General features: G+C 35.5%; 1 protein-coding gene across 1 annotated transcript in view; it reads left to right on the top strand.

Moving 5' to 3' along the window:
- Positions 1 to 26,995, top strand: part of LOC120225635 (catenin alpha-3-like) — a gene marked incomplete at its 3' end in the record, with an annotated part of 277,440 nt that overhangs the window by 142,715 nt on the left and 107,730 nt on the right. Inside the window, exon 2 of the mRNA XM_039223816.1 lies at positions 9,747 to 9,839. Coding sequence (XP_039079747.1) covers positions 9,747 to 9,839 — 93 coding nt within the window. The remainder of the gene's footprint in view (positions 1 to 9,746; positions 9,840 to 26,995) is intronic.

The raw sequence follows: 26,995 nt of genomic DNA, 5'->3' as shown, positions 1-26,995 counted from the left end.
TTTGGTTCAATCTTTTTCACTTACTTCAGAAGAAGTCGAGTTCTCATCAAGTACTTGTTTAAGGTCACAAGATATTAAAGGGAGTATTTGACCTAAAATACAATACTCAATTTTTATACTATGCTTCATCACAATTCTTGCCTCAATGTAAGAGATTTAGCAAGATACTTGCCTTTAGGTTTTCTGCTCATAATTTGAATTTTTAAATATTTATTTATTTTGAGAGAGAGAGAGAAACGGAGAGACAGAGAGCAAGTGGGGTGGGGCAGAGGGAGAAGGAGACACAGAATCCAAATCAAGGCTGCTCTAAGCTGTCATCACAGAGCCCGATGCAGGGCTCAAACTCATAGACCATGAGATCATGACCTGAGCCAAAGTCAGATGCTCAACCAACTGAGTCACCCAGCTGCCCCTCTGCTCATATTTTTAGAAGTAGAATATAAAATCACAGTTCTTTCCAAAACATTTAATAGTTTCACATTTAGTATAGCTTAATTCAAAAAAAGAAGACAAATATAATGACTCAGGAGCATTTTTTTTTCAGATTCATTGGCATATACTTTTGCTCATGTTATGAACCAAAATTGAATTCATCTCAACTTTAGTATAACATAAAGCCAGCGTGCAATCCTGAGAAATAAGTAAGATTTCTTTTAGTTGGGTCTCTAAAGACAAGATATGGTTCGAGTTAGGTGGTGGTGGTGCAATGAAGAAAGGCTGAATCATCTATTTGCTCCAGATGCCAAGTTTACTGAGGTCTAGAAATTATATCCAGCAGGAAGAGGAGGAGATTAAAGACCAGTCTACTAGGTGTGTTGCTTATCAAACCCCTAAATAATCTGGTCTTCGTTGTTCTATAAGCAGTGTATTCATGCTGTTTGAAGCTTATTTTCTAGACTTGTAAATTTTAACTACTCAATTGCTACATTTACCCTGTATTTGTGACTACCAGTCTGGTTCATAAAGCAAGCACTGGACCTACTTTGAAGTAGCTATTTATTAGCTGTGCAATATTGGATAGGTTTTGTTAACTCTAGGGCTCAGTCTCCTCAGCTATGGTATTGAAATGATACCATTTGCCTCTTCAGGTTTATTGTCAAGATTGAATGAGAAAAGGAATGTGGAATAACCCAGCAGAGTGTTGTTAATGAATAATATTAAGACCTTGATTAAAAATGATTACCTCACCTTTCTATACTTAAAAAGAAGAATCTCAAGGACCCTGATCTGAGTCTGAATGTTTCTCATATTTGAACTTTCTAAAAATATACTTTCATTCAAACCCTATTCTTCATGGCTTCATTAGTCTTTCATATCTTTATTTAAACGTCAAGCTGGGATACTTCTTATGACAGTTTTCATGAATTAAATATGCAGTCCTGGGAATTAGAGCTGGATCACCAACTCATTTGGTGGTTGAATAAGTACCATGATATTGATGATGCCACTTTCATTTATGACCCTCTTGCTGATTTCCTGTGTGCTTTTCTACAGTTATTAGCCTCATCGGTGTCCTCAGAGCCGAAGAATGACTGTCAAAAGCTTCCTGATAGAAAGAAAGATTAAGGCTAAAATATGCTTTACCCTGTGTGAATCTATCATTACTTGAGTTCTTAGAAAGGCCTTATATAAGCTTAAGTGATTATAACGATCACCCCTTATGATAATCATCAAATCCAGACTCAACCATTAGACATTGCAGAGTCCACTATTTGATGTCTGCTGGCCTGGGTACATTTTTAAGCAGCAAACTAATAAAGACTTATTTCATAAAAAATATATTAACAACTAAGGTGTGTCTCCTCTGATAGCAATATTCTACATGTTCAGTATTTATCTGCTTAAGTTGTCCTAGCTGACATGTTTAATTATATCTTTTAATGCATTTTAGGTGTATTTTTCCTCTTATTTTGTGTATATATATACATATATATATTTATATTCAGCAACACAAATATATATATATATACAATACATATATATATATATACACAGTACATATATATATATATTTATATTCAGCAACATAGCTTTATCAAACTAAATTTCAATTGTTATAGCCTTTAAGGGATGTAATACTCACCCAGGCGTCTTAGTTTCATCATGTGGAATAATTTATATGGTGGTATATTCTTAGAAAGAAGAATGAAATGGCTTGTGAAACATAGAGGGATGATAATGGTACCTAGAGGCAGTTTTGAATTATTTTTTGAAAGATTATAGGAAGAAAATCCACCAACAATTTTAATAGATCATTGGCAAATAAAAACATATGTCTTTATTCACATCTGTCTTTATTTCCCTATCCGTTTATTTTCCCTCTTGTATTCACTAAAAACTATTATTGTGTGCCTACTTTTTGCCAGGCATTGTGTTAGTCACCAGAATTATAATAATACTACATGCCTTCTTGTTCCTTGTGAGAGTCAGGAGATACATGTATTCAGAGATGAGCCATATTTCTAATTGGTATTATGAATTGGAGTGAATTTGTTTTAACAGAACCCAATGGATCTACCAGATCTCTCCTAGTATTGAAGTTTCTTAGTACTCAGGAAACATTTTATCCAGATTAATGTTATCTTTTCAGTTTAAGCATGAATTCATAAAATCCTAAAACTTGAAGAACTTGCAGAAAATATAAAATTTTACTTGCTTTCCAACCCTATTATAAAGTTGAGAAAATTGAAGCACAGAAAAATTATGAGATTTTCCTAACAACATACAAGTAATTGGTGGCAAAGTTAGAATGAAAATCCAAGTATCCTAACTTCAAGTTCACCAATCTACACAATAACACAACGCCAGCAGTTTTCTGATAATACAAGAAATGTCTTCACAGGTTACTTTGAGGTATTTTATACTCATTCTCCTCTTCTGCCTGACATTTCTAAGGAAATTTCTGTCTTGCCACTCAATCTCAATCTCAAACCATGTAACTCTAGGAAATATCTTTTATTTCTATTTAATATCCTTACCCTTTATCTCTCCTGAGGGAAAGGATTATGTTTTATTTGTCTCAAGATCCCCAGAAACTAGCATAATAACCTGTGTTTCTATGCATAAAAAACAGACATTCAAATGTTTTAGTTGAGACGACTTAATTTGATTTTTTTAACCTCTTTATTACTGATCAAAAAAACTTGGAGTATCATGGCATATCTTTAGGTAATAATTCTTCATTATTAATAAAAATGGAAAGAAATACCATAGAAGGAAAGCAGCTTATTAAATGCTGACATTAACACTGCAACCAAATTTCTAATTTAAATTTTATAAATCTTCTTATATAATCTTACAGGTGTTTGACTAAGACTAAAATGAATAAACAGTGCCCTCTTCTGTCTGGTAACCATAATGGTATTATATGGGGTATGAACTTCAGTCTACAAACTCAGATGTACAAGAAAAAAATACTTTTTATTTTTATATTCTCTAAGTTAATCTAATTTTAACTTTGCTCATGTGAAGTTTTAACATAGTCATTGGACCTTCCCTTTACCTCTATCACTTGTCTTGGGCCAGGTGAACCAAAGTTCTAGATTTCTAGTTCTTAGACAGGGAAGATTCCTCCCCCCTCCTCATTGGGGGACATTTGGAAATGTATGGAGTTGATAGCGCTAAGTTTTGGAGACTCTTTTCTAGAGACTTAAACTGTATCAATGCATCAGAAAGACCTACCAATTACTTGGCATTTTCCCAAATTAGTTATCAATGAGATACCCATTGTCTTAGCCCATGTAGCTCCTCCAGGTTTACTGCTTGCTGTTTCCATAATACTTATGGGCCTTGGTAAGACTTCAAACTCTGGTCTGCGTTTAGAAGATGGTGTTTTCTCTGACATCTTTTTATATCCATACTGAACTTTTAATGGGATCCATAGATGTCGTTCTATTCTTCCAAATCTGAGAATCTTGAGCTCTGTACAAAATCTATTATCTCTAATTTCCATAGTCCTTATTTTTAAAATACAAAATCCAGGATCCTTGGCCTCAAATCTTCCCTTAAGCAAGGAATCATTAACTCAGCACTTATTGACGGCAGAAGGGAAAGGATTAAACATTACTCTAAAGCTTAAAAAATGTTCTGTGACATTCTTCTGATACTGATGCCAAAGCTTATTATTTATTAAATCATTTGTTCCTTTATTCAGTTAAAATATTTTTATTGAGCACATAGTATATGCTGTTTCAAGGTGCTCAGAGTGGTGAACAAGACAGACAACACCTTTATTCTCATGGAAGTTATGCTCTAATGGGACAAGATGAAAACATATTCCATTTCAAAAAGAAAAATAAAGAAAAATATAATTTCAGGTTATGATCATCAAAAGAGAGCTAGAGAAAAATTATAGGGTGATGTAATAAATAAATGAGGTAGGGGAAAACCTTCCTTTTAGATAGACTGACCAGGGGAGTTTGGATAGGGCTGAGCATAGGCCACCTAAGCTCTCAGGGTGAGAATGATCCAGCCATGTAAGAGCTCTAGGAGGGGCACGCCAGGCAAGAGAGCAGTGGATACAAAGGACCAAAGACCTGGATGTAGAATGAGCAGGTGAGTGGGCCATGTCTGGAGTACAAAAAGGTGCTTGTGTGTGTGTTTTCAGCAAAAGGCATTTCTTAGGTTTCTATTATTTGAAATGATATTCTTAACATGCCTAGTTCTCTTATAAAAATGAATTTTTGACACAGACATTCCCAAATCATCCTGTGCTATCACCTGAGCTAGCATGATGTAACTGTGCATGCTCCTCTCACTGCCTCCCTGGGAAGAGGACCGAGAGTGCCCTTCCTAACAGCTTACCCGAGTGTCAGACAGCTCCTGTCACTGCTGTGGCAGTTATTGGATTGTAGTAAACCAGCAATGGATAGTTGGAGAAGTATGATTTATGATTAAGTCACATGTAGGATTTAGAACTCAACCTTAATTTGAGAGGAAAATGTCAAGCATGACTCCTGTTACTAGGCTACCCTTTTTCTTCTGTTTTTTTCTTCCTTTTCTTCTTTCTCTTCTTTCTTTTTTCCTTTCCTTTTCAGTGACCACAAATTTATTTTTTCAAATATTTTAATGTTAACCATTTATAAAGTCTGTGTAAGTGAATTTTATGTGTCATAATCCTGCATATCATCTCACTAGAAATGCTGAAGGAATTAATGAGATAAAGTCTGTAGAGAACATGAAGTTCCTTGGAAAAAAAGATATATAAATGCAGTCATTTCTATCTCAGTAAGTGTATATATATTTATTAAAACTACCAATTTATTGTGACCCTGAAGTTTAATGTGCCACTGTGGTTTATTGCAGCTCTAGTTTCTATGTAAAACCCCAGCCAGAATATTTTCAAGTTTTATACTTGATTCTGGCCTCTTTGGCCTAAAGTAAGGTCTTATAGTAAAATTAATAATAATTTATAATAATCATAAACACTATTAAACTTTAGTACTTTCTAGTCACTGAAAAATGTTCCAGTTCATCATCTTATTTTATCTTCACAATAACCCAAAGGATTAGGTGATATTTTTGTCATTTTGCAAGTGAGGAAATGAAGCTAATTTCAATTCACTTTGAGCTACCTAAGAAAGGCTTCACAACAAGCAAGAGTTAAAACATAAAAGCATGAAATAGTTTTCCTGAATTCTGAATTGAGAAATAAGTGAGTAATGACTAAGTTTATTAACACTCTTTCAAGAAAGAAAAAAGGATATCTATAGCTTTCTCTTGCTCTGGTTTAGAGACAGCTCAGATTAGAGAAGGAAAGTTATATCCATCATCACTGAGAATCTATGTGAGAGTGAATCTTTGCTGGGGCTGGCTTAAGGGGCAATTTTATTTTTATACATGAGTAAAATCAGATCACAAGAGATCTTTACTTGGATTCAGGAGAAGACGATATGTGTGGAATTATATTAAACCCTGTTTGGTACAGGACATCACATACTCAAAATGGAGTGAATATAATGATAGTATTACATCAATCCAGAATAACAAATTTGGAATAAAATGGAGGCATCCAGTTGATACAAACATTTTATCCCAAATATAAAGGGTTGGATAAGGAATGAAATGGTGGAAAAAGAGGAGAAAAAGCAAGAGAAATAAAGAAACTTCACTCTAGCTATCTGTGGGCTAACCAATTCTTACTTAGAGCATCTTAGTACAATTGAGCCTCATGACAATTTTCAAGATTGGGAAGTATTATTCAAAACTTTATTCTGAGGAAACCAAAGTTTAAAATGGTACCCAAAATGCCCAAAGTCCACAATCATTAATTAGAGGGCCACAATTAAAATTTATCTGTGTATTATTCAACATTATTGGGTCTTTCTACCACCTAACACAGCTCTAGGGTAGTTTGGTCTCCCCTCCCCTAGAATGAAAAGTAATTGAAACAAAACAAAGTAAAAAGTCACCATTGAGGAACCACTAAAATGCGGACCTAACTATCCAATAATAAGGAAATGATGCATCCACTTTATCGACTACCATGCAGCCACTGAAAGTGAAAATAATGAAGGGTGGAAAGTGCTCAGGATCATAATAAAACAGAATATAAAATAGTGTATATACTACAATTACAATTATAAGAAAGGACTTGTTAAGAAATAAATTCAAAAATTTTTTTGTTGGTAATAAAGGATTATAAACTTTCCTCCTCCTGTATTGTGTTTTCTGTAAGATTTTTGCATTATTTTAAATAAAATTTTGCAATTTAAAAATAAAATTGTTAATAAAATTAAAAAGTAACTAAGTGATAAAAAAAGAAAGAAATTAATTGGAAACACACACACACACACACACACACTTTTCAGATATTTGCACTGTCCAGAGTTGTGCAAACTCTGTGTCTAGATGAGTGGGGAGCCAAAATACAATAGAGGGTAGCCCCGACTCCCTTCTCCCTTTTACAATATGTGTGCTATTATTATTTATCTTCATGCCTAAAAAAGTTAATGTATCAACTCAAAAGTGATTAGAATACTCCTATTTCTTTCTTAGCTTCCATTTAACCTAAATGATAACATTGTATATTTAACTTTTTATTTTTGCGATAGCAGTGAACTGCTTGACTTACAGAAAACAAAATGCTGCCAGCAAGTGTTTTGAACACTCCCCCACTGATCTTATTCCTGAAAAGAAGAGGTCAGTTGTGACTTTTCAAGAAGATGATAGTTCTGTGTTCAAGACAAAAACAAAAGAAACAAAAACAAAAACATAAGCACAGAAGTATGTGGGTGTAAATGGTAGGCTTATCTCTTCCTGCATTAGCACCAGCAAAAACGATACTTGTGACTTTCGACAGCAGCAGTTGTTCTTAGTTTCTGTTAAGTCGCTTTATTTTGAGTTGAATAAAATATTGGAATCAACGATAAAGTTATATGTCATTCTGTTGTAAAGTATAATCCAAGTAATTAACAACAGACATTTATAAGAAACAGATCACAGTAAGGACACCAGACTGCCTTCAGTGCAAAACAATAAGACCCAAGAAAAGGAATGTGATAACTGAATTTATTCAGATGTCTCAGGGGATGGTGATGTATCAAGGAGGGAAATTGAAAAGATTTTTTCTCAAGAATACTGTGGGAAAAATACACAAAAGTGGCTAATAATGAAACACATGATTGCATAGAAGGTCCACAGAGGTGTACTCATGTTACTAACACCTAAGAAAAAAGTGTAAGTTGCCCTGTGATCATAGTTGCACATTGTCACAGAAAAGAAGGGCTGCATGTAGAGATAAACATGTATAACAGTTACTCAAGCATATCAGAGGCCTTGGTAAGGCCTATTAATAATTAACGGACTATTAATATCAAATAGTAGTCAGTTGCAATAAATGCAGAGCTCTGGGTGATGCTCAGTGTAAGGCTTAGAAAACAAAGTGCTGGTCAAAGACCATGAGATGGGACAGAATCAGAGGCTATTAGTGGTAGGAAATAGGTAGTTTTGTTCTAGTGTGAACTAATTATTCCAAGTTCCCATCTCTAGAGTGGTCCCAAGGGAAGGGAAACCTGCCAAGGCCCTCAAGATAAACAAAGGGCTTGTGTGCAAAGCAAAGTTGAAGGGAAACCGGGGCTAGATTGAGTAGACAACCACTGTCCCTCCCCAGTTTTTAACAGCCAGGTGTGTAGAAGAGATCTTTTACTTCGCTTTTGGTTGTTTTTCATTAAATCTATTTGATTTCCGGATTTCATACCAGGGCTTTGTATTAAAGGAAACATACATGATTTAAATGAAAACAAATATTAACTTAATTCTTGTTAGGTACTCTTACTTGTATTTGCAATAACTACAGATATCTTTAAATTATTGCCCCGGTGAAATTAAGAGGCAATTCTGAATTAGGAGAAATAACATAAGGCAAATAAAATCAGTTTGAAATTTGAAAGAAAGAAGCAGAGTCAAGTTAAGACAAGTGCTTGTTGTTATCATTGATATGTTTCCTTTTGCTCGTATCCAACTCTCATTTCGGCTATCACTGATAATTTTGCTTTATCCACTCAAAAGCACAGATGTGTTTGATTATAGTGAAATGACAGTAAGCAGGGAAGACCCAGTCCTTACCTCAGTTACAACAACTGGTTGCCTGTTTCAACAAACAGTGCTGCAATCAAGTATGGTGAGCATCATGACGGTGGAAGTAGAGGGGTCAGGAAAAGCTTGGCGGAGGGCCCCAACCCAGTCTAGGTCTTCCTGAGCCAGACACCTCCTGACAGAAGATGTTTCAGCTGAAATTGAAGAAAAGGAAATGGAAGTAGGTTAGCTCTTTAGAATAGACACTGAAGTTAAAATATTTATAGTTTAATTTCTTTTCCTTTCAAAATTTATTGGGATATAATTCATATACCATAAGAGTCACCATTTTAAAGTTAAAACTCAGTGTGTTTTGTTTTGTTTTGTTTTGTTTTGTTTTGTTTTGTTTTGTTTTGGTATATGCACACTATCTTGTGATCATTACCACTATCTAATTCCAGAACATTGCGATCATCCCAAAGAGAGACTACATACCCATAAGCAAACTTTGCCCACTCCCCCACTGCTTCTTCCCTCACCCCCTTGTTTAGGATCTGCCAGTCAAACTTTTGCCTCTATAGATTTGCCTATTTTTAAAAAAATTTTAAATGTTTTATTTATTTCTGAGAGAGAGAGAGAGCATGAGCAGGGGAGGGTCAGAGAGAAAGGGAGATACAGAATCTGAAACAGGCTATAGGCTCTGAGCTAGCTGTCAGCACAGAGCCCGATGCGAGACTCAAACCCATGAACCGTGAGATCATGACCTGAGCTGAAGTCAGACACTTAACCAACTGAGCCACCCAGGCGCCCCTACATTTGCCTGTTCTAGACATTTCATACAAATGGAATCAACATGTGGTCTTTTATGATTGACTTCTTTCACTTACCATAATATCTTCAAGATTCACCTATGTTGCAGCATGTCTCATTATTCGATTCGTTTTTACAGCCAAATCATATCCTAGTGTATAGAATTCTGTTTATCTGTTCCCCAGAAGATTTGTGTTTAAGTTGTTTCCACTTTTTGGCTACTATGATTGGTATGCTATGAACTGTTACGAGCAGTTTTTTACAGGTTTTTGTGTGGACATGTATTTTCATTTCTCTTGGGTATATATCTAGGAGTAGAATTGCAGGGTCATATTGGTAACTCTGTGCTTACTTTTTGAGGTATTGTCAGTCTGTTTTCCATTTTACATTCTCACCAGCAATGCTTTGCTTCCTTTTTATAGACCCCAGAGGAACTGGAGGATGTTTCTGACTTGGAAGAGGAACATGAGGTGTGCAGTCACACCAGCATTCAGACTGAAGGGAAAACTGATAGGGTAAGTCACTTCCCTGAGAAAACAGATATATGCTGTGCCCTCTTGTTATCAATCAAGCAGGAGCTCACTGGTGGGACTCCTGGATATGGGGCTGGTTTTGTGAAGCATAGGAAGAAGAGCCTTGGAATTCGGGAGGGCGGGGAGCTTAGCATGAGAGAGAGAGGCAGAGAGAGACACACACAGAATCCGAAGCAGTCTCCAGGCTCTGAGTTGTCAGTACAGAGCCTGAGGTGGGGCTGGAATCCACAAACTGTGAGGTCATGACCTGAGGTGAAGTCAACGCTTAACTGACTGAGCCACCCAGGCACCCCAAAAGTTCTATGTTTTCAAATGTTCAGATTACTTAGAACTGATATATATTAGTCACGACACCTGTGTGTTCTTAGAAATGTTGGTTTCCTTGAACTTCCACTCCCTGCTGATTATTTGGATTATTTCCCAGCTCTCTAGAAACCAGCTCATCTCCCCAACGGGGGAGCACCCAGCATCTAAAAGAAGTTACCTTCAGATCTAGTAGGCATCTTTGGGAAGAGATCAACAAATGGCAATGGGATTAGAAATGAATTTTGCTGGTATTCTAGTTTGCTCATACTTTCAGATACTTTCAGATACTTTCGTTTAGGTTGCTGCTGAGCCACAGGAGGTGGAGGGTAGTTGTCAGGACTTACAAAGTAATTAATAGTAGGAAATTTTGTTAAAATAAAGGTACCTTTTAGGATTCTGGGATTAGGATAAACATGCCATGTTTCCCATTCTGGATTGTCACATGTATACAATCAAGCCTTGGTGAAGGCTTAAAACTTAGAAACTTCAAAGTACTTCATCTGAAAAATGAGAAAAATAATATCATACCTTCTGAAAGCATTATCAATAACCTCAAAGAAGGTAATGCATATGAAAGTGTTTTTATAAACTTTACAATTATATGCTAAGAAAATAAACTTCTTATTACTACTATTTTGATTTATACTTTTGTTCTTGGCTGTGGTAACAGGCCAGCTATATGGCCACCTGACTAATTTAGGTTAAGAAGTTGATGATCTCCATGGTTGTGATCTAAAGAATCTTTCATAGAGGGCACTGCTTCTAACCTTGTAGAAATCATCCTGAAACTTCTCTGTATTCTGGATTTGTGTTCCACTCTGCACAGTTCCCTGATGGGCTGGTTCATTTGGAATGCCCCTGGGAAACACCCTCACTACTACCTAGTGGCAAGATAGATCCCTACCCATCACATCTACTGGGAACAACATTATGTTTAACTTGACCATTCTCTGCTCTAGTAAATCTCTCTGCATAAACTGCGAATAACTTAGATTTTATTCACTTCCTGCCTTGAGGCTTCTCTGAAATTGCTGTGTGGAATCCCTCAGGAAGCTATTCAGATATTCTAATACATGCACAATCTTGTGTGAAGCATTAGCACTCCACAGCGTAACCTTGGCAAATACTCTTATATTTCTTGGATGGACTATTTTGCATTTTCCATAGGCACTCAAAGGATTCCCAGGGAGATCAAGCCCCACTACTACCAGTGACGAGCTTGATAAAATATCTTTGGATTTGCCCTCCTTTTTTTCCTTATCCATTCTTCCCAGGTGTCCAATTCTGTTCCCCAAGATTTCATCCTAGAATAAGCTACCTAACATTCTTAGACTCTGCATTTGGGAGAAAACAAGAAAAGATAGTCACAGTATATAAACTGTTTAATTATCACATTAACTTTGATATATTGATACATTATTCCAGTTTTACTAATATCACTGAGGCACAGATTTATAGAACTTGTCTGGTAAGTGGATTTTCTAAGAACTTTAGTGATTACCACATATCAATTCATGTAAAACATAGAGTTAGTGGAATGAATCTTTTACTAACAAGCAAACAAACCACCAACACTCCAATAAACTTGATTCATCATTAATGAAATGAAAGAGGAAAGAATAAAGGATATTGTAGTCATCTGAGAAATGTAGGAAGGATACAACTTTTAACTTTTAAAGAGTAATTATTGTAAAGTACAGACAATTTAACTCAAATAACAACCTCTTATTGAATATCTGTCTTGTGAGTTCATTGCTACAGAGATTTCATTCATGGAAGGCCAGTTCAAACTGTCCTTCACCCAAACCACCTGACCAAAATGATCATGCTTGCATATGTTTTATGATTTCTCTTAGGCATCTTGCATCCTTATCAGGTCCCATAGTCTCCATAGTTGTATCTATGTGCTTAGAATATATTTCTATGTTCAATCTCATATCCATTTGAGACTTTATCTCTGTACTCTATCCAGCATTCCTGAAGTTTGTATTCATTGGACTGAGTGTATCTTTTGACACAAGTCCCAGATACCACCCAATTTGGGAAGATATCATAAAACGTTGAAGTGATTCTGTTGAGAATTTTTTGAAAATATGTCATGCTTCATGAGGAATTTCTGGTCACTGAACAAGATATGTATTTGGGTACTTTTTTGATTGCTGCTGTTACTAAAGAGTAACTGCTTTTTTGGTTCTTGAATTATGCAGACTCTGCTGTATAGAACATACAACAGAACAAATTTCAGGCACTGTTTAGTAATGGAATGACAGTTATTTATTATCATTTTACTTTCTGCACTTCTCTCCCAGTAGCTTTGGCTCAATATCATCTGTTATTGTTGTCATCAGTGGCAAATGCCACTGGGCATTGTAAAGGTCTATAACCAACAAATAATGATTTAGAGTCCATGGTCAATGAGAGTGAAATACTAAAAGACCAATAGTGCATGCCTTATGAAGAAGTAGCAGAGAAACAGCAGTGGAAATTAGTGATTATCTTAATTATTAAACACAGATACTCACTGGACCAATACTGTGGTTATATCCGGTAGTCAGGCATTCTACAGTGAAATAGAGTGTGATTTTGCTATAGATTTATAGAACATTCTTTAAAGATCTAATTGTTTATTCTCTTCATGTTCTTAGCAAGGATGAAATAGAATTCTTTTATCTTAAAAACTCTAATTTGAAAGAGGCATGAAAATAGACTCCTGTTAAGATATTCAAATTCCTAAACTTACTGATAAAATAACATTTTGGTAAGTCCTAAAAGCTTTCTAGAAGATTATAGTAAATAGATGCTAACTCATATTTTCTATTTAAACAGAACAGTGCCAGTTATCATTTAACATTTACAGCTTACAGAATATTTCCAAATTGGTGTCTTATTTCACAAAAGCCCTGGGGTTTTTTTTCTCCTTGATTTTACTAACTAGCAAATTTAACTCAAAGAATTTCAATAGTTTGTGCAGATCATGTCGACTGGAACCAAACCCCAGGTCTTCCAGCACCAACCGCACTCTTTCTAGTACAGCACACTTGTAAACTTGGGGAGAATCTTACCATCACATAAGATCTCATTGCTCTCCAATTATTACAGCCAGTATAATGGAGTTGATATTATAAGTCCTTTACTAGAAAAATGCTTGTGAATCAAAAGACCATAGACGTAAGTATTGGATCTGCATAAGCCTCACAAGTTTCAAAATGTCTCAACATTATAATCTTTCATCAATAACAAAATCATTTTGTTGATTACTATTTGGAAATACATAGTGATGCCCAGACCTTTACAGTCTCCCTGGTGGATCACTTCACCTTGAGGAAATGCAGTATTAATCAGATAGAGCCAGACAGTGGCAGACCTTGTAGGACAAAAATCCTACGTCTCCAAGCACAGAATCCAGAAACCTCAGTCTGTTATCACAGTGGCCTCTGTGATATTTCAATTCAGGGAGTATTCTAATTTCTAGATTTTCCCCTTCAATTACTTTATGCAGTAGGGGCAGCAATAGCAAGGGACTCTCAGGAAATAAAGTGTCAGCACGATGGTGACTAAAAGTATGTTTCTCATGCCTACCTGAGGGACAACTGTAGTTTTAGAAAGAAATAACAGAATAGATTTAAAGAGTTTTGTGAGTGGAATGGGTGAGCAAGTGACTCATCTCCACCAGCATTGCCTTATATTGTAAAGGGGTATGAACTTGGGAGTCATATAAGCCTTGATTCAAATCTGGATTCTACCTATCACTATCCATATGATGCTGAAAGCATTAGTTTACATTTCAAACTGTCTTCTCATCTGTAAAATTGTGAGGATAGTAAGAATAATAGTACCTATTTTATTGTTTTTCGTGAACATTAAAGTAGGTACATGTAAAATTTCAGTTCAGTTCCTGGCATATAGGAAGTGCTCAATAGATTTTTATTTTTATTTAAAAAAATGAATTTCATGATAAATGTAGACTTGTGTTTGTATTACACTTTGGCTTCCTTTTGAGTGGTTCAAGAAGCTTTGTAAATACAAGACTCAGTCTTCTACTATGAGACTGCTTTGGTTATTTGGTTTTACGGTGTGAAACATTTTGACATGCTAGAAATTCAATTAACAAAGTCTTTTGAAGGAGTTTTTCCCTCAGGAGAAGGACTCATCAGAAACTGCATTAGGAGGTTAGAAGGAAGATGACATTAATGTAATTTTTAATGATGCTGGCACTTTCACATACATCTAATTCATCTACCTCATGTACAACTGAAATGACAATCACAAAAAACAGCTCTTGATAGTAGGATAAAACAGAGAATTTGACCCAAGTTCTTATTTTCTTCATTATTGAATGGCTGCCATGCACTGGGAGGTTTTGTTTTGTTTCTTTGTGGAATTTTGATACTCTGGTGTTCTGTTATTTCCTCTCTCACAGTCCTCATATACATTCATCAAATTATATAGGGCTTAATTTCCAAAGTTTATGGTACATAGGCAATAAAAGGAAAGGAAAAATTCATCCTAATATTTATAAGATGCTTGTTAAAATCAGTGTTACCAGTAGTCATTTAATGCCACCTTTTATTGAATGAAATGTTGCCATTTGTGACATGGATAGATCTGGAGAGTGTAATGGTAAGTGAAATAAGCTGGTCAGAGAAAGGCAAACACCATATGATTTCACTCATATACGGAATAAAAGAAACAGAGCATATGAACAAAATTTTAAAAAGAGACAAACAGAAAACAAATTCTTAATCATAGAGAACAAATCATAAGGGAGGTAATCACAAGGAAGGTTGTTGGGGGAGTGAATGAAGTAGTTGAAGGGGATGAAGAGCACACCTATCTTCATGACACTGAATAATGTATAGAATTATTTAGTCACTCTTTTGTACAACACTGTATGTTATATATACATACAACACGTGTACAACACAGTGTTAATACATAGTTAACACTGTATGTTAACTATATTGGAATTAAAATAAAAAATAAAATAAAATTGCTTTTTATTTCTCTGTTCCTGTCCAAGAAGAACATATGTTCTAATGATTCTTTCCTCTGCCTATACAGGTCGAAAGCCAATAGGTCTAAAAAATAAAAGATTTTGTTCTGTCTCACACAATTTAAATTTTGATCATACTGTCTTGTAGATGAAGAGTAAAAATGGGAACTCAGTTAACATTACTGACCAAGACCAGATTTTCTTTTTTAATGTCTATTTATTTTTGAGATTAAGAGAGAGAGAGAGACAGAGACAGAGACAGAGCGCACGTGAAGAGAAGGGGACAGAGGATTTCAAGCGGGTTTTGCACTTAGAGGAACGAGACCTGATACAGGACTCAAATGCATGAACGAAGAGATCACGACCTAAGCCAAAGTCGTATGCTCAACCAACTGAGCCACCCAGGCATCCCATCAAGGCCAGATTTTTATCTGAAAGTAGTTGAAGCTGTCATCTCTAAGTGCTTAAATTCAGTTTAGTGGCTATAACATGGAAAACAAAACTCTTAAAAATTTATCATTTCAATTGTAGTCCAATCATATGTCAGCATAAAATTATACCATCTTTTAAATGAGCCATTATTCATCATATTTACTGTTGATCCAAAAGTAAAGAAATTGGAACAGTTAGCCTTTGGTGATTAAGATTGTCATATCTTGAATGTTATATTCCCTTAAACGCAGATAGTTTGTAAATCTGCTTTGCCTTAAAGAATATCTTTAAGGCCATTGAATCTATATATGTTCTATACGTAGAAGAAATTTAGGACAGAAATAGGAACAGTTGCCTAGGTTACTGGACACAGCCTCAAAACGTCATTGCAGCAAATGAATTGGAGCATATCAAATCTTAAAATAAAGAAGATGCTTCTTGGGGTAAAAAAAAAATAGCCATGTACACTCTAACTTCATGTTAGTGATTGGGAGAACGTCCTGTTCATTGCTTTTTTAAGAGCAGCCAGCTGAATATTCTCCACCATGACAATAGAAAACTTAGCATGAATGGGTGGTTTATTTTAAAACCTGGAAACATTTTAATAAGCTCTATTATCAGAATACACTCTCAATAACTCAAGCTTATACTGAATTAACATATAAAATATGGTAAGACACGACCTCATTACCTTTTTCATGATATAATTTGGTTCAGGTTACTATGAAAAACACAGCTTGCATAAGCGTGGATGAAATTACATTACATAAGCAGCACTACATTAGGCAGTGCATTTTCTTTTCATTGGCTTCTTTAATTTCTATTGTGTACTTGGCAGTAACTCTGCTTTCCCATCTTTCTGGGTGACCATTCTCAGTGATTCATCATTTTTCTTCTATCTATTTCACAAACATTAGGGTTCCCTGGAGTTCTGATCTAAGCCCTCTAGTCTTCCAATTCTTCCCAGTTTTCTGGAACTGTCTCATAGAGTCCCAAGATTTCAAATCTCTTAAATAGATAAGTGAATGTAGTCACATCCTGTCTCATGAGCTCTGGCTACTTAGAGTGCAGGCCTGTGGGTTTCCTCTCTTCGCATGGCTTATAGGCTCCTGTGGCACTCACTGTTCCCAAGCCTGAATGCGTCACCTTATCCCACACATTGACTCTAACTCCTATGCCCCCTATAATACCTCCGTACTCTGGGTGGAACACATCTGAACCTGGGAATAATATTTTACTCCCTCCCACAGCCAGTCATACACCACATTCCAGCTTTACTATCTTCTAAATATTTTCTGAACTTGTCTCTTTTTTAACTACCTCCACCATCACTACTTTCAGAGAAAATTTCACACTGGACAAAGTTAAACAGGAAGAGAAGACTTTATTCAAGGCTATTGCAGTAGGGGAAAGAGACCAGAACTTTGGCTAAATTTGACTCTCCTGGAAAAAAAAGCTGAAAGTTTTTCAGAGATGGGATGAGGGGGATTGTAGGCCATCTGTTTTTGCTAATTGACATTACCCAAAGGAAAATTTAAATGTTTTCTGTCTTCATGACTGCAGGTACTTTTACACCTTGGAGCAAGGTGCCCTCTCAAGTTAGATAGCCACCCTGCCACAGAGCCTGGGATGTAGGGGCTCTATCTTCCTTGACAATTACATTTCAAAAGGTTAGCTCCCTGGATTTTGAAAAAGACATTCCTTGTTTGTAAAGCTGTTGAAAACATTTAGAAATATTTACTAACATCTTAAAGTGGCAAAGAAAGAATTTACAATGACAAGTTTTGTAATTCCCTCTAAGAAAAGGGAGGTCAGGCATCTAGAGTCAGAAAGAACGCTGTCTAAAATGTAGTTAAGGATAATGTTAAGGCCATATGGGTCACTATGTTAGTTTAGATCTTAGATTTTCTTTAGCACACTCCTAAATTGTTGCCTGCCTTTAGTAAACTTCCATTGTCTCACTTGACCTTGAGATTATATTTCTAAAGTACAAATCTGTCATCTATCACTGTATGTAAACCCCTTCAAGGTCTCAGTGCTTCCCCTTGCCCTTAGCATAAAATCCGGCCCCATAATGTCCTGTGTATTACAGAACCAGGTTCTGCTCCCTGTTTCTCCTTTCTGCCTCATATTTCATGTTTTCTTTCCAATCCCTCCCTGTGTACAGAAATCTTCCTTCCTAGAAGCACCAGGTTATCCCTCACATCCCTCCCCGAGGCATACAATTCGCTCAGCTCTCCATCCTCTTTTTTTGCCAGCAAATACCTAGTCATCATTAAGATTCCAGATTAGCCTAGACATCACTAATACAAATTTCAGTGCAGTTTCTTTCCAACATTCAGGCCTGAATCTGAATGTAACACATGGAGATTCCCATATCGTGGCATTCATTGTGCATGCATAATTTCTTACATAATGGCTTTTCTTCTCCACTCATTAAACCTCACTAAACCTCATTAGTGCAGGGAACATGGTTTTAGTCTCATTTAGTGCTCTGTTTACAGAACGTCACATGGTGGCTGGTACAGGTATATAAGAGAAGATGAAGAGAGCCTTCCTTTTGTAAGACACCTTGCCTCCAAACTATACTAGTTCCTCAGTATTTTGAGCCTAAGGGATTACATTAATTTCATTCTTGCTGCTTCTTCCAACAGTTGTACCTAGTTGTGCCAGATAAATCTTACTATAAATTGCTAGGTCACTGCTCTGAAATACTCAGTGGCTCTCTACTACCTAGTTTCTGCTACTATAAACATTAAATGCTCTGCCTTTTTTGCCAAAGTCCTTTACAATGCTCCCTTGCTCCTGGCTCTACAAAGCATACAAATCAAAAAACCTGTTTTTTATTTGATGAAATGATTCTTGTGTTTCTGATCGTTAGGCCTATCCCTGAGGCTGCATTTGTGATCTTTTCCACATCTGAATTGTCTACCTTTTGTCTTTTTTAGTCCCTCCAATACAAAATTTCCTCAAGATGAACTCAACTCCCTTTATTTCCATCAAGTTTTCTTTACACTTAGTCCTTTTGATTTAATGATACAAAACCTTCTGCTAGGAGGCCATCTAAAGGACAGTTTACTTACTCCTTTTGGATTTGTTTAAAATTTTATTTATTTTTGGGAGATAGAGGGAGAGAGAGAGAGAGGGAGGGGACTGAGAGAGAAGGGAACACAGGATCTGAAGCAGGTTCCATGCTGACCTCAGTAAGCCTGATGTGAGGCTCAAACTCACAAACTGTGAGATCATGACATGAGCTGAAGTTGGATGCCCAACCAGCTAAGCCCCCCAAGGTGCCCTGTTTTTGGATTTTTACATGTAAGGTCACTATGCTCTATTTCCATCTATTGTGATGTACTGTACCTAAACAGTGCCACCCTTTTTTCTTATTCAAATTCTTTACTGAAATTGAAATTTAGTATCATTTTATTGATTAGAGAAGCCAGTGTATAAAAATCTCGGCAAAGAAAATTAAGTTTAAAACATTGCATATTATTTTATCCCCAAATTCTTATATTAGAATTATTTTAATAAATACCTATTGAGATTTCAATCCAACTATGATTGTTACCAAATATTTAAACACATTCTCATTTATCATATAATGGAATTATATTAAAATACATACATTTTCACCCTACTTTAATTTCTGGGAAATTCCAAGTTAAAATTAATGCCTAGTAACAAATCTTAAATGCCTGGTATATTTGTCTCTGTTCCGATTTGATTGTCTTATTTCTTTTTAAAAATAATCTCAAATACAAATTCTGAAAAAATATTTAAAAGATATCATTTTATTACAGTTTATTATTGTTCTTGTCACCAGTGAGGTAATGTATTTTAGAGTGAGAGGAGAAAGAAAGTATATCCAGTATACGGGCACCTGGCTGGCTCAGTCATTAGAATGTGTGACTTCTGATCTCAGTGTCATGAGTTCAAGCCCAATATTGGGCATTGAATTCATTTTTAAAAAAAGAAAGTATATCCAGTATTACATATTTTTACAATAATTACAAAGTCTACAATTTAAAGCTAAATCTCTTTACTATTTTATTTAATTATAGAGTTGAACCTTGGCATTTATAAATGTATATATCCTATTTTTAACATTATTGAATAACCCAAAAAATTATGTGTGGAGTTATTTATAAGCCCACAGGAAGTGATATATTGTGATATTTATATGTGACTTACTTGCTAGTGAGTGAAATAAGTCTTCCACCAAGCTTTAAATAGAGTATTTTCTACTCATTAATGAATTCACAGCAGGGAAAAAGCAAGTAGAAAAGCCTTGGAGGCAAATGTTAGTGAGGCAAGAGGAGGTCTGACACTAAAAAGGAAGGCTGATCTTGTAAGGAACACAAACTGTTGCAAGAAATTTGGCTGTTATTTTGAGTAGGATGGGAAGCTAGCAGAGGGCTTTGAGCCAGAGAGTGCATGATATAAAGGGGTCATTCTGAATGCTGTGTTGAAAATAGTCTGAGAAATAGTGCAGGAGGAAACAGGAATTTAGAAACCCATTGCTATTACCTGGATGAGAAATCATCGAGGCTGAGAAAGGATTTTAGAAATGGAGAAACTGAGGGGCGCCTGGGTGGCTTAGTCGGTTAAGCGTCTGACTTTCGCTTAGGTCATGATCTCGCGGTTCGTGGGTTCGAGCCCCGCGTCGGGCTCTGTGCTGACTGCCAGCTCAGAGCCTGGAACCTGTTTAAGAGTCTGTGACTCCCTCTCTCTCTGACCCTCCCCTGCTCACGCTGTCTCTCTCTCTCCTAGAAATACATAAAAATATTAAAAAAAATAAATAAAAGCAAAAGCTGAGAATATGCTAATTATTAAGCAGTACTATAGAATTTTTAATATGCTTCATGGTTTTNACCCTCCCCTGCTCATGCTGTCTCTCTCTCTCTCTCCTAGAAGTAAATAAAACATTAAAAAAAAAGAAAAGAAAAGAAATGGAGAAACTGAGAGTTCTTGATTGAACATATATGGTGGGTTAACTGAATGTGCTGAAGAATTAGATATTGAGTATGAGAAAGAGAAAGGAGTCAGACAGCACACAGGTTTTGGCTTGAGAACTGGGAATGTGGACTGACATTTATGTTGCTATGAGGGAGAATGAATTGAGCACATTGGAGATCGTAGGAGATCAGAAATTAATTTTACATCTGTCTCTTCTGAAATGTCTATTAGACTACCAAATGAAGAAGTCAGGTAGGCAGATTTGAAATTTATCAAGTAGAGTAGGAATCACCTCACATACATAGCTTTATATTACAACTTATTTCCAAAAGTTTATTTATTTATTTTGGGAGAGAGACAGAGACAGAGACAGAGAGACAGAAAGACAGACAGAGAGACGGAGAGACCTAGCAGGGGAGAGAAAGGGAGAGAGAGGGAATTTCAAGCAGGCTCCATGCCAGTAGCTCTGAGCCAGAGGCAGGGCTCAAACTCACGAACTAGAAGATCATGACCTAAGTCAAAGCCAAGAGTCCGTCGCTTAACTGACTGAGCCACCTCAGTGCCCCTATATTATAATTTTATAAACTTCGAAGCTCATATTGAAATGTTGTATATTACATAGTGACTTTTTTTAAATTTACTCTCAAAGAAATTGATATTTTAGCTTTAGGTCTAGTTTCAGATGTCATGCTCCCACTTCTCCTCTTCTGAGACCCTTGCTCTTTTGAATGTCAACTTTTTTGGAAGGCCACCACTAATTCCCCTGCTTGAAAATGCAACACTATTCCCAACCCACATATAAACCTCTTCACCTCTCTTTTTTATTTTTCTCCATAATACTTCCTTTCACTGCCTGACATACAACATGTTTACTTGTTTGTTTTGTCATCTACTAGATGCAGAATTCAATGAAGGCTACAACTTTAATCTTTATTCCCATTTTGAGATATTCCTCATACTTAAAACAGTATTGGGCACATAGTAGATAGGCTGTAAATATTTACTAAATATATGAATGAATGAATGAAGTTGGCCATAAATGTCCTTTGGGAAAAGGAACATGCACAGAAAATTGGGGGGAGGGGAGTTTTCTTAGATATAGCATTTGTATCTAGTCAATAACTTGCCTACATAATAAATGGGAGGTGCACCTGGGTGGCTCAGTCAGTTAAGCAATTGACTCTTGACTTTGGCTCAGGACATGATCTCACAGTTTGTGAGTTCAAGCCCACGTCAGGCCCTGCACTGACAGTGTGGAGCCTGCTTGGGATTCTCTCTCTCCTTCTCTTTCTGCCCTTCCCTGCTTGTTTTCTCTTTCGTCCTCTCAAAATAAAAATAGTAAAAATAAAAATAAATAAATAAAGCAGATAATCATAATTTTTTGAAAATAATATTTTAGAAAAGAATTACCCAGATGATTGTCATCTGGGCAAATCTTCTGAGGCTAAAGTATTTAGGTGATTCTCTGCCTTGTCCAGTTTGGAGGTGTTTGTGAGGGATACCTGAATTTAAGTTATGCCCTTCCTATTCTCTGAATTATTCTCATTGAAAAAGTTATATTTCTTTAATGTTGAAAATTTAATATTTATAAAGTAAGTAGTTTTGAATTTTTCATCTCTTGTGAAATAGGAAATATGTACTTACTTCTTTTCTTATTAAGGAAAATGTGTATCGAGTAATGGTTAAGGTAGTAAAAAAAAAAAGAGTTCAAAATAAAATGTAGTTTTAAAAAATCCTCTGATAATCTAAAAATACCTTTGTACACTGCAATGACCACAGTCTAAATCTAGGCTTTTATATATGGACATTTTAAATCAGTGAGTATTTATTAATGTGTGTTTATTTTTTAGAAATGTGAATATGTGTTTCTTTTAATAAGTTGCATAGGCTGAAATGCTATATATATATATCTAAGGCTTGGTTAAAATCTTGTGTAAATGTGAATGGATATAGAACATAAAAATTTCCCTCAGAATGGAGTCATCACCTCTATAAAGCTCATGTACCTACAAGAAATATGGATTTTTATTATTTTCAAATTTTTATTTGTTTTTAAGTTTTTAATTCAAGTATAATTAGCTTACATACATTATATGTATGAAACATATAACATACAGTGTTTTATTAGTTTCAGATGTACAATATAATGATTCAGTAATTCTGTGAATTCTCAGAGCTCATCAAAATAAGTGTACTCTAAATTCCCTTTATCTATTTCACCTTATCCCCCTCTCCACCCTTCTTCTGGCAACCACCGATTTGTTCTAGGTATTTGAAACTGTTTTTTGTTTGTTTCTCTTTTTTGTTTATTTGTTTTGTTTCTTAAAATCTACATATGAATGAAATCATATGGTATTTGTCGTTCTTTAACTTACTCCACTTAGCACTGTGTGCACCCCTATATTCACTGCAGCATCATTTATAATAGCTAAATTCTGGAAGAAGCCCAAGTGTCTGTCAATAGAAGAATGGATACAGAAGATGTGGTCTGTATATACAAGGAATCAGCAATAATGAAGATTAAAGCCTTGCCAATTGCAACAACATGGATTGATCTAGAGGAAAAAGGACTTTATAAAGTCATACATGGACATGTCTCTCCATTTATAATTCCAAGATAAGGAAAAAAAGAGAGCACAGTTTTTGGAGTCAAACTCCCAAGTTTGAATCCTGCTTCTGTCATTTACGACTGTTAACATTCAGCAAGTTATCTCTTAATCTTAGTTTGCTTATTTTTAAAATAGAACTACTCTCATCATAGGATTATTGTGGTTTATGAGTTAATATTTGTAAGGAGCAGCACATAGTTAAGTGATAAAACTTTAGTGACCACGTATCATGATGGTCATTACCACCAATACTACTAATACTATCATCATCATCATCATCATCATCATCATCATCATTTGTGAATGGATTCACATTTGTAAATGGATTCACTTTCCTGATTAGTCCTCTTAAACTTTTTTGGAGCAATGTGTGGAGACCCAATCTGATCAACTAAGCCAAATAAGTTTCTTTCTTTGTGTAAAGCTCTTTGCATAGGATTATTTTCATGGGTTAATTTGTGGATGGCTGGCCTTTGAGCCCAGTTTTATGCTGCAGTTTTATGCTGCAGATGAAAACAAAAGGAACTCAGTGTTGTTTCCTTGCATAGAAAATCACAACACCCAGGAGCAATATCAGGTTATAAGGGGACACTGGGTGTGTTGGATGTTAAGATAGGCACACAAAGTATAATATTACCAAAAAAATCAATGCCAGACGGTTTCCAGGGAACTGAGAGTCATCTGTATCCAAGAAATGTCCAGGAAACACTTGTTTCTATGATTCATGGTCCTGGGTCATTCGGAGCTTGTAATCTAAGACAGAACATTTGGAATGTATACAAGGAATACGTGGTCTACAGAACAGAAATGTAAAGACATCACAACCTGGCTAATAAAATATTCACATTGTACACTAATAAAGGCAGGTACATTGAACAAGTAAGAAATCTGAGTAAATTCTAGAAGACTGTGACTTGAAAATACACAGCAACTCTCTATCCAGGCTGTGTAGATAAGGAGAGACACTCAAAATTTTCCTTATCGGTCCAGGGAATTTTTATGTAAAGTGTAAATTATGTACTTTCAAAGCAACAATTTAGAAGATTTTCATACCTTTGCTCTCCAGCTACCATCAGCCCATTTTTAAAATTAAAAGTGACAGATTTTTAATCTTCTCTCTTCTTTCGTAGGCTTAATTAGAGATAAGATGTCCAAATCCCTTTACAGCAAATCCAGTGTGCAAGGGAGAATAAAGAACCTAGGTGGCAACAAAGTGCTTTATGGTTTCAATTGATTTGAAGTTTAAAACTTTAAACGAAAGAAAAATCCTTTAAAATTAGCAAGAAGGCATATTTACCTTTTTCAAAAGTTTATTTATTTATATTGAGAGACAGAAGGAGAGCAAAGCATGGAGGGGCAAAGAGCAAGGGAGAGAATCCCAAGCAGGTTCCTCTGTTAGTATAGAATCTGGGGCGGGATTCCCTCTCAAGAACTATGTGATCATGACCTGAGCTGAAACTGAGAGTCAGTTGCTTAATCAACTGAGCCACCCAGGTACTCCGGACCTATTTACCTTTTCTTTTTCTTTTTCTTTTCTTTCTTTCTTTTTTTTTTTTTTACAAATAGTTTATTGTCAAATTAGTTTCCACATAACACTCAGTGCTCATCCCCACAAGTGTCCTCCTCCATGCCCATCCCCCCCTCCTCCCCACATCCATCAGTCCTCAGTTTTTGTCAGCATTCAAGAGTCTCTCATGGTTTGCCTCCATATTTACCTTTTCAATAGGTCTTTTTAAAACTTGAACGACACTGATCTTTGTATTTCTGATGGAACTTTAAAGTTTTACATGTTACTAAAATTGAATTTGATAATGTCAATTTTTAAATTCCTGCAATATCCTGCTGTTCTAAAATGCTTATCTATTTCTTTGTCATAGATATGTCTTTGAATAAACATTAAATTAAACAATAAACATTAACATAGCCTATTAAATTAGTACAGAATTGTATATTTGAAATTAGGTGCATGTGACTCGTGGGAAACCATGATCATAGAGTTGGTATCCAAAATATACTTTTAGAGAAGTTGGAATTATCACAGCCTTCCATGGAGAGTCAGTATGACAAGAAAATATATTCCTATTTGAGAAAAAATTCCAAATTAACTTTGAAAAGTTTTATCTTTTATCTGCAACATATATGGGTATGTCCTGGTATATTATAGTCACCTACTCTGATGATGATAAAAATATAGTGGTGGCAGCAATAACAATTATTTACCAAATGCTTAATTGGTAGCAGGTACTTTAAATTTGTTAAATGTCTCCACAACCAACCTTTGAGGTATATATTATCATCCCCACTTCCAAAATATAGAAAAAGAGACATATGGTTAGGTAAGTACCCAATATCGCATAGTGTGAAGTAACAGACCTGAAATTGACTGAAATATGCCTGACTCAAGGACCTGCAGGTGCCCCTGTCCTTCCACCACCTGACATAGCTACCCTTCCTACAGACCAGGCTTTAGATGGGACCACTTGAACAAAATCAGTCTGCATACCGGCAAAAAGTGCTACATTCATTGGAGACTAGGACTCATATGAAAATCTGACTTTAAAATCCCATTCAAAATGACGGGAAACTTCATTTTGAAATTGAACTATATGGAAGCAGAATCAGGACTGTTATTACACCTGCTGTCCATATCCATTCGCTTGCAATTGTATAGCCCCGAGATTAGTGTACTTCTAATAAAATGACATAGATAATAACTACTGTTACTAAAATTTCTTAAAATTATATAAAATTAAGGGGCACCTGCCTGGCTCAGTTGGTAGGGCTTGAGACTCTTGATCTTGAGGGGTTGTGAGTTCAAGCCCCACATTAGGCATGGAAACTACTTTAAAAAATAATGATTTAAAATGATATAAAATGGGATGTTGGAGAACAGATACTCAATTTCCAGAATGTAGTTTCTAAAGTGATGAAGAAGTGCTTTGATTTTGTTTGCTTTTTTTTTTTTTTTTTTAAGAGGCACCAAAAGGTAAACAAAAGGGCACTGGCTTTAGAGCCATTATTTCTGGGATGAATCTTGGCTCCTTTTGTTAATGACTGTATGACTCTTAGTAATTTATTTATTTCTCTGAGAGTCTTTTTCCTTATATAACAGTTTAGACAATACATACCTTGAAGTATTTTAATTGGAAAGAATATATGTAAAGGACCTAGTACAGTGATAGAAACATAATAGGTGCCTAACACATAGTTTCATTCATGTATTGTGTTTATAAAATATAACAATGTCTAATCATAAGAGACTCACATAATTGTGCAGTGAATTAAGTATAAGACCTCTAAGTCAAGGTGAACCATAGGAGGTTAAAAAAAAGTTTATGTTTTAATTTGCAGGAGAACAGAGAAACAGGCATAAGGAATGTAAAATAAAAAAGGAGGGAGGAAAGGAAGGAAGGAAAGAAGGAAAGGGATATTATCTTGAGGTAGGTAAAGTCCTCTATCAGGAGTGATAGTGTGCAATGAACTGAAAAATATAACTAACACAATCTGTACTAGATAAAAAGAGTAAATATTTATTTTGTGACCTTGGGATAATAAAGAACTCTCTGTGATACCAAACAGAGAAAAGCAAAGGAAAAAGCAGACAAACTTTACTCCTGAGAACAGACAAAAAAATAAACCCAAACAACCAAAGCCCAAGATTAAGCCTGAAAAACTTAAAATACATAAATTTGGAAAGCTAATGATCATAATTTATATAAGAAAATGTTTATATATAAACAGATTTCCACCAGTGAGAAAAAATGACTTCAATTCCCCCACCCCACCTCCCTATAAACAAAAAAATGAGTGTAGGAAGAGAAGCGGGTAGTCACAAAACAGAC

The sequence above is a fragment of the Hyaena hyaena genome, unplaced genomic scaffold, assembly GCF_003009895.1.
Source record: "Hyaena hyaena isolate Hyena2069 unplaced genomic scaffold, ASM300989v1 scaffold_1460, whole genome shotgun sequence".
In the NCBI taxonomy this organism is placed as follows: Eukaryota; Metazoa; Chordata; class Mammalia; order Carnivora; family Hyaenidae; genus Hyaena; species Hyaena hyaena.
The sequence above is the reverse complement of the archived record's forward strand: the minus strand, read 5'-3'. Positions and strand labels throughout refer to the sequence as shown.